Source organism: Sinocyclocheilus rhinocerous, unplaced genomic scaffold, assembly GCF_001515625.1.
Source record: "Sinocyclocheilus rhinocerous isolate Xijiao unplaced genomic scaffold, SAMN03320098_v1.1 scaffold464, whole genome shotgun sequence".
Classification (NCBI taxonomy): Eukaryota; Metazoa; Chordata; class Actinopteri; order Cypriniformes; family Cyprinidae; genus Sinocyclocheilus; species Sinocyclocheilus rhinocerous.
The window spans coordinates 569,726-579,315 of record NW_015627918.1 but is presented as its reverse complement, the minus strand read 5'-3'; the positions used below and the strand labels follow the sequence as shown (position 1 = coordinate 579,315).

Below are 9,590 nucleotides of genomic sequence, written 5' to 3'. Positions count from 1 at the left end.
TGTTTTGCGTCTTTCTCTAGGACGCGGTGTTTACTTATTGAACGAATCAGCTTTTTGAACGAATCGGTTGAATAAATAATTCAGTGATTCACTCAGTAACACAGTCAAATGCTTTGTTCCTGAATGAATCAGTCGTTTGAATGAACCGGTTGAATCTCAATGACTCACTCATTAACAGTCACTGCTGCCACCTACTGGCGGTTTTAATTTGAAATTTCGACTATTTTTTTCATGTTTTAAAGGGGTTATATGATGCAATTTCTATTTTTCCTTTCTCTTTGGAGTGTTACAAGCTCTTGGTGCATAAAGAAGATTTGTAAAGTTGCAAAGACTAAAGTCTCAAATCCAAAGAGATATTCTTTATAAAAGTTAAGAGTCAGCCACACCTACCTAAAATGGCTTCGTTGCACTCAGCGGGTGTTGCATTGCTTCTGTCCAAAAGACGTCAAATAAAAAGCATCTTTCCATTAAAAAAAAAGTGTCTCACACGCTCTGGGGGGTGAACAAAGGCCTCCTGTAGCGAATCGATGCGTTTTTGTAAGAAAAATATCCATATTCAAAACGTAATAATCACTTGAATCTAGCTTGCGCTCACTGTTGTAAAACGGAAGCAGTTCCGGGGGAATGACGTATGAGGTCAGCGCTGCGCATGCGCCGCTCAGAAGTGAAGAACGCTGAAACGCAGCGGAGAGATCAAAACAAAACAACGGTCAAGAATTAGAAATACAAAACGAGGATTTGTAAAGAAGAATGTCAGAGGATTTCGATATAAGCCAAGAGGAGACTGGTTTTCCTTTGCTAAAGTAAGGAAACTTTGCTTCCTTTGCTCCTGTTAACAAACGTTGGTTTTCACGAGAAAACGCTGACCTCATACGTCATGCTCCCGGAACTGCTTCTGTGTACAACTGTTGACGCAAGCTACATTAAAGTGATTATTACGTTTTGAATATGGATATTTTTCTTACAAAAACACATCAATTCACTACAGGAGGCCTTTGTTCACCCCCCGGAGCCGTGTGAGACACTTTTTTTATGGAAAGGTGCTTTTTATTTCACGTCTCTTGGACAGAAGCAATGCAACACCTGCTGAGTGCAACGATAGAGCTTGAAAGATCAAAGACAATTTTTAATATAACTCCGACTGGATTCGTCTGAAAGAAGAAAGTCATATACACCTGCATCGGGGGTGAGTAAAATGCAGCCTAATTTTCATTTTTGGGTGAACTAACCCTTTAAGCTGTGTATGAACATTTTTTATATATATTTATTTGCTGCTTTTCCATTTTGCATTTACTTGTACTTTTACTTTCAATACTTCAAAGTACGTTTAAGATGAAAAAAAATAATTTTCGTACTTAAAGTATGTGATAATTATTGTAGCCTACTTAAGACTTTTACTCGTAAAGTTTACAATATTACTTGAGTAAAAGTCTTAAAGTATGTTTTTACAATGTAAACCGTGACTTCAACTTCTACCAAAGTAATTTTCTGGTAAGCTATTTGTACTTTTACTTGACTATGGCTTTCAGGTACTTTATACACCACTGGTTGTACATTTTAACAACACATCTGTCCATCAAAGCCCATGTGTTTGAGTTTATAGTTCACAGGCACTTTAACGGGGCTTCACTTCCAAGAAAGCCCTTCAAAGCAAACAATCAATCCACACACACATATAATTTAAACAGTTATGGCTGCCAATCAAAGGGAAAATGTACCTTAAGAACGGTATTAATATAGTATTTTTGTATCCATCTATCAGACTCCTGTGATTCATTTAAATAATTCACCCAAAAATGAGATTTCTGGCATCATTCACTCACCTTCATGTTATTTCAAACCCATATGACTGTACAACATTCGCAAATTCTTATATTTTAGCCTTTTCCTCTCAAAAGACTAAGAATAGTCATGTTTACGGAAAGGAATTAGAAAACAGTGTAAACTACGACCAAATGTTTATTTTTGGGTGAACTATCCCTTTAGCTTGTTAGAAAGAGGTTGAAACTAGCGCAGAAACCCTTTCGGTGTCTGACTCCTGCAGCTGCTCTAACAGAGTGAACTCAGTGAGAGGAGCTACTCGAGACCCCGCCCTCTTTGAGGCTCCGCCTCTCACAGCTTGGCTTTGCCCGGCTGCAGCTGCAGGTTTTGAAGCTTCATCGCCATGCCCATGTTTCCGGTGATCTTCAGTTTGCCCTGGAAGAACGCCTGCATGAACGAGAGGACACAAAGAGAGATTAACATTGATTTTTTTTTTTTTTTTAATATTAACCTCCTGAGAGGATAAGCTATTCATCTGTGTCCAAGGAATTCATTTGTGTCCCAGTAGAGGACATTTGTTTTTGTGAATTATTTTTCTGTGGCCTTACAAGCCACACTTCAGTGTCTCAAAAGCAACAGGGCTATTCAGAGATACTAAATGGGGGTTTGGCCATGAAAACATCCTCTGCCTGTGTTTTTTTTTTTTTAACAAATGATCAAAAACAGAGATTTTGTATTTAATTTTTGTGTCTGATTGATATTCAAATGGATTCTTGTAAAAGCCTCTCAAAAACATTATAGTTTATAAAGCAGAATATTATTTTCTTTTTCAATAAATACATTGATTTTGTTTTTCAATGACTTAAATAAAAAAACACTTTGTAGAGGACATCAAGACTAAGCACACAAAAAAATCAAATCAAATGAAATCAAAAATAAACAAATAAATAAAGTGAATGAATGAATGAATAAATAAATGCAATATTAATATTATAATATTAAATATTTACATTCATATAAAAATTAGACAATATGTATTGTTTTGTGTAGTTTGTGTAATAAGTCAGGAATTGAACATTGTACAAAAAATTATTTTGTAATTTCTTTCTTTAAATAGTTTTTAAATGGTTTTAGTTAACATTTATGGCAAAATGCTGAAAAACAGATAAGGATATACAGAAAGAAAGAAAGAAACAAAGAATAAATACATAGGCGCAAAAATAAAAAGAGTAAATAAATAGTAAATAAAGCAAGACTTCATGCAATATTAAATAGTTACATCAATATAAAAATTAGACTATATATGTGTGTGTGTGTGTGTGTGTGTGTGAGTGTGTGGTTACAATTTTTAAACACATCACGTAATCAGTCAAAGTAGATATTGTATAAACATGATTTTGTAATACCTTTCAGAAAATAGTTCAAAACTATGTTCAAAGTTCGGTTTATGTATGTTTATGCTGTGTCCCAGAGGAAAAACAATTCACAAAAAAACTCGAGGTACAACGAAGGTCAACAATTTGATTAACCTTCATTAACTGTCAGTTCTCAAGGTCAGGTGAATCCTCTCACAAACTGCTCTGAAGTCCATTAAAGACGTGCCGTGATATGATTGTGAAAGAGCAACTGCGGTCGTAATGACAGGCTTTAATGAGTCCTTTTTTGAAGGACAGAAATGCTCCTCGCAGAAGGAATGAACCCTGAAGTCATTTCAGAGAGTGACTCATTAAAGCTTTGTTTGTAAGTGCTGCACAACCGTACGCCTCCATCCCTGCTAACAGGAAGCACTCAGGTAGCACTAAAACAGAGTCGCGAGTGAACGCGGTTAATGACTTCTCGTTTCAGTCTGTTCCCAAACATCAGTTACCAGCTGCGTGGAAGCAATTACAGAATATAAAAACGAATTAAGGTCAGATAAAAATAGCCAGATTTCATGCTGATAGACTTTCAACTGCAGCTTCTGAAACTCACTTTTCCCACTTTTTTGATAGGACAAGACATGATTGAGAGAGGTGAGAGGAATGAGCTCAGCACAAATGTTGAGTGAGCCAAACTCACTCAATAGAAGTTGTGATCCACCAATTAGAATGAACCTTGATTTCATTTACATTACAAGAATGAGTACTGAACATTAAAAGGACAGGTCACCTTAAAAACAAAAATTTGCTGAAAATTTTCTCACCCTCATCCATCCAAGATGAGTTTGTTTCTTTATCAGAACAGATTTTGAGAAATGTATCATTCCATCACTTGCTCAGCAATGGATGCTCTGCAGTGAATGTGTGCCGTCAGAATGAGAGTCCAAACAGCTGATAAAAACATCACAATAATCCACACCACTCCAGTCCATCAGTTAATGTCTGGTGAAGTGAAAAGCTGCGTGTTTGTAATGAACAAATCCATCATTAAGACGTTTTAACTTTAAGCCATTGCTTCTGGCCAAAATATGAGTTCATAATAATAATAACGCTTCCTCAAGTGAAAAAGTCCATCTCCTGTTGTACTCTCACATCAAAATCCACCCAAATATTTGTTTAGGGCTATTTTGTCTTGTAAACGGTGTTTGATCAGTGCATATATTTCTCTCCTGATTCAGACGGGACAACTTTTTCACTGCAGAAAGTAATGTTATGGATCATGGGCTCGTATTTTAGCCGGAAGCGACGGTTTAAAGTTAAAAGCATCTAAATGATGAATTGGTTTATTTCAAACACACAGGTTTTCACTTAATAGATGTTAACTGATGGACTGGAGTGGTGTGGATTACTTGTGGATTATTGTGATGTTTTTATCAGAGAAGAAACAAACTCATCTACATCTTGGATGGCCTGAGGGTTAGGACATTTTCAATGTTTGGGTAATCTATTCCTTTAAAGGGGTCATATGATGCTGCTAAACACCCCAAAGAGAAAGAAAAAATTGAAATCGCATCATATGACCCCTTTAAGAGAGAGGTAGGAATTTGTATCATAGTGGCTTTGTGGTGGCATAATATCACAATTTAACACTAGATCTAATAACTAATAAATAATAATGGATGCAAATGTGGCTATAGGTGGTTAAACAGATGCTAGGAAGAAAAACAAGTAGAATCTAAGAAATCCTTGATTGAAAAAAAAAAAGGCCGATCACTTTTCAGCAAGCAAACCAATCACAATTCATTATACATTACTATGATGTCATTGCTGTATGTTAGACTCGAATACTGAACATTCTATTAATGGAATTCTGAGGGAAACGTCAAATTTAAATGAAAAACTGAAAAAGGCTGAGATTTAAATTTGAAAATAATAGCACTTTAAAGTTCTTTCGTTTTCTAATTGTTGATAAACCTGTATTTCCCGATAATAAAATATTTTTCCTTACAATAACCTGTAACAGGATGAATGGCTTAAAATAGTTTAAAAATCTGAAATGAAACAAAAAACATATTTAAAAAAAATAAATAAAATCCAAACATTCAGAACACATTTAAAATGTCTCCTGCTAAAAAAGTGTTTTTTTGTTGTTTTTTTGGGACCAGTTCAGGTTGAGAATGGCCAGGTTAAATGCTCTCACTGGAGCCTGTTGATCAGTCATGGGTCAAAAACGTCTTTCGTTCCATCTGTGGCTTTTCCGTGAAGGGTGAAGCGTGGAAACTTGAAGGAATGGAAACTCTCTGTGATTCAGACGGGAGGCCGCACAATAATCTCTCTTTCTCAATGCGGGCCATTAGCATTAGAAAAGGAAAGTGAGTGGGGAGGGAGTGTTTTTGAGCGTCTGTGGAGAAACTGTTCGTGGAAAACAGGAGGTGGGTTTGAGACAATGTACAAAAGGAGGATGGGAGCTACACGAACTGTGCTTTAAGGGCCCAACCTTGACATTCCTCAAAAGAGAGACCTTGAAATAGAAAATGTCTTTACATTTCCTTTATTCAATTGTGAATCACAGATTGATATAAAAAGGCACTCTCGTAGCAAAGACAATACCACTTTGAATTCACTGTCACATACACAGATACAGATCTTAATGCCTCAAAACAACTACGTAGGAGAGTGTAAAGGAAAGAAAAACATCTGGGTTCATGTGGGATGAGTCTCTGTGGTTCATCCAAACAGGAAAACTGAGACTAATCAGCCAAAAACATAATTATAACCATACAAACCACTTGGAAATGTCAGGGATCTGCTTTTGCAGCCATTCTAGGGTTCCCACTTTTTTCAAGATATTATTTTCCAGGATATGATATGCAACCTATGTTTAAAAGTCAGCATGACATGACATTTGCAACCTTTTTAATTGTTGGCACACACTGCAGTTCAAAAGTTTGGGGTTGGTAAGATTACAGAAAAAATCTAGTAAAAACAGTAATATTGTGAAATATTTACAGAACTGTTTTCTGTTTGAATATATTTTAAAATATCAAGTATTGCGGTGATCAAAGCTGTATTTTCAGCATCATTACTCCAGTCTTCAGTGTCACATGATCCTCAGAAATCATTCTAATATGCTGATTTACTGCTCAAGAAACATTTCTGATTATTCTTATGTTTAATATTTTTGTGGAAACTGTGATACTTTATTTTTGCCGGACTTTCTGATGAATAAAAAAGTTGGAGAGAACAGCATTTGTTTGACATAGAAATGTTCTTCAAAAATTTTACTTTGATCAATTTAATGCATGCTTGCTGAATAAAAGTATTAATTTATAAAAAAAAATAAAAAATACACTTACTGACTCCAAAGTTTTGCATGCTAGTGTACTTTCAAATGAAACATTCATTGAGTAAAAAATTACTTTTAAAAATCATTAAATCACTCCAAAAATATCTAAACATTCCTAAAACTGCACAAGATATTAAAAGTAGTTTTCAGAGCATATTTCTTGAATTAAGAACATTTTACTTGATCCACTAGCAAATAGTTTTCTTTTCTTGTTTAAAAATAGTTTGTTTTATTGATGTTTTTGTATTTTTAATGGGGTAAAAAGACAAAAAGTCTGATCACTTTCATTTTTTGCAGTTTAGCTTGTAACTGAAAAGTAGTATAGAAGATTAGCAGTATAGATCATTTGATTTGACGGACGGACGGATGGAGGATGTTTTGGTGATTTGTCTGTCTGCTTCATCAGGACTTACGGTCTGTGGATTCATCTTTCCAGTCATGAGGTCCAGCAGGTCCGAGTCGGCCATGGCTATGGTGCAGTCTGCTTTCTCGTCTAAGAAAAAGAAAGGCAGAACATTATTAAAGGGGTGGTTCACTGGTTTTTTTCTAGGCTTGATTGTGTTTATGGGGTGCAAGTCTAACATGTGTTAATGCTTCGTTTTTTTAAAAACGCATTATTTTTCACATAATTTACCTTTATTCCACACCGCTCTGTCTCTTCTCTGAAAAACGCACTGATCATTTCCTTCTTTTATGAAGCCCCTCCCTCGGAAATAGGAGATGGGCTCTGATTGGTTAGCTAGCCCAGTGTGTTGTGATTGGCTAAACCGCCTCTAGTGCGTGTTTAAACGTCCCGCCCCTCACCTCAGCGGCATGTGCTCCGGTTGTATTGTAAACAACGGCGTCGTTAATATCGCAGAAGATATTATTGAAGAGGATCGTGTAGAACCTGTGCAAGCACGGCATTGAGACGCAGAGGATATTATTGAAGAGGATCGTGCAGAACCTGTGCAAGCACGGCTTTTAATGGTAGGCCTATGTTTTTGTTGTTGTCTCATACTTTTAGATATGCTGTTATTTGTAAATGCTACTGCTTATGTTAGCTTTTAATATACATTTTTATCCTGATTAAAGCTTTAATACAGTACAGCAACAGCATGCGCGTCCATGTTTAATGCTTGCTTCTCATAGCTATGTGAATAAGTGTATAATTGGAACAGTTCATTGTTGGAGCTGAGCTGAATGAGCGAGAGAGAGATGCAGAGCAGCGGACGCGAGGAACAGTATTAAGAACCGCTGCTTTAGAACATTGATTTTGAAATAGGTGAATCCATTAGAATCGTTAGAAGACAGAATCGCGATTAATATATGTATAGATTTTTACGTGCACCCCTATTTCTCTTCCTCTTCTCTAAAGCAGCACAGCATGGCCCCGCCCCCTTTGCTGCCTTTTCCCGAGGGCGGGGTTTATCTGGGTTTATGATGTCACAAACCCGGGAAGTAACTTGTTGTAGTCCCTACCAGCCGTTTTTGTAGGCATTAAACTGCCAGAATTTTAAAAGACGATATCTCCGTTTGCATTGAACTTTCAGCTTCGTAACTTTGCAGATATTGTTTATGCTCAAACAGCAACATTACACACTAACTAACATTAAAAAATTTGAAATCGTGAATGAACCACCCCTTTAAGGACTGGGAAACAGTCTGACACAGCAGCTCAACACCTGTTGGTTTGGTGCGTTTAGCTCTTGTTACACAACGAATGAGAATCCGGCCCGCGTGAGCAGCTTTGATTCTGGTCATTAGGCCGCACACACATTCTCGCTTGCTTTCATTTCCTCTCATCCTCCACACAGATCACACAGACTCTCACACACACACACACACACACACCTGTGAATATTTGCACGCTGAAGTCCCACACCCATGCGTCATTAAAACAGATGAGGAAGGTGAGGAAGGGCACAAGCGATTGCACTCCCGAAGAAACGGCGCCAAATTCCTCAAGACACATTCTCAGATGAGGTTTCACTTCATATAACAGAGATGGTTGAGGGATCAAATCGTGCGGCTTGTTGAGGAGAGGTGCACTGCTATTTTCTACATCATTTTTCTAAGTCTGATCTAACAGAGCAGATTTACGCCAACGCTTTAGTCACTGTTCGAATTCCAAAGCTTCTGTGTCTTTATCTGAAATGCACATTTTTTAATACTTGAAAACACTCAAAAAATGCAAAGACTCATTATATCATTAAAAATGGCAGTCTGCTTTTACTTGTTAAATTCTTGAAAGAAAATATTTCAAAAGCTGTTCTTTTTATAGTATTGTAAATAATGTATAATTTGTTTTTAATAGCTTTTAGTTAACATTGTAAAAGCTGTTTTTAACAGTAGTTAATCTGTATTCATTTAATTCATCCATTATAATTGCACTATTTTAGAAGCTGTTATTTTAATAAAATAGTTAATTATGTATTATTGGTATAAATTTAATAAATGTTAATTAAAAGTTTAAAGCTGTTTTAAATAATATTGTTAATCGTGAATAATTTGTATTTAATACATTTTAATTAAAGAGTTTAAAAGCTGTTTTAATAATAATCATGTTAATTATGAATAATTTGTATTCATTTAATTCATTTTAATTACAATATTTAAAAGCTGTTATTTTAATAATATTGCTGTATTCATTTAATACATTTTCATTAAAATAGTTTAAAAGTTGTTTTAGATAATATTGTTAATCGTGTATAATTTGTATTTATTTAATACACTTTAATTAAAAGTTTAAAAGCCGTTTTAATAATATTGTTAATTGTGTATAATTTGCATCAGCATAACACATTTTAATTAAAATATTAAGTTCATGAAAAGAAATAATTTATTCAAAATCACATTTATGTATTTGTTTGTCAATTGATTCGAGTTTAATTAATTTTAAGTGGGTTTTGATGTTGTTTGTAGGAAGAGAGTGTGTGTGTGTGTGTACTGTAATGGTTTATAAGGACACAAATGTGTATAATGACATGGGTACTACAACGTAAACATGGTTTATGAGGACACTTCCTGTGTCTCCGTAAAACAAAAGGCTTAAAAAAAAAATACAAAACGGTGTTTTATGAAATTCAAAAATTGCCAGTAATTTTCTGTAAGGGGTAGGTTTAGGTGTAGGGCGATAGAAAATA

General features: G+C 35.3%; 1 protein-coding gene across 1 annotated transcript in view; it reads right to left on the bottom strand.

The window, feature by feature from the left end:
* Positions 1–1,494: 1,494 nt before the first annotated feature.
* The window catches only part of scp2b (sterol carrier protein 2b), a 13,716-nt gene continuing 5,620 nt past the window's right edge, over positions 1,495–9,590 (bottom strand). The window contains exons 4-5 of the mRNA XM_016548469.1: positions 6,879–6,958; positions 1,495–2,208 (exon numbers count right to left, since the gene is read on the bottom strand). Of these exons, the coding sequence (XP_016403955.1) occupies positions 2,113–2,208; positions 6,879–6,958 (176 nt within the window). The 3' untranslated portion in view covers positions 1,495–2,112. The remainder of the gene's footprint in view (positions 2,209–6,878; positions 6,959–9,590) is intronic.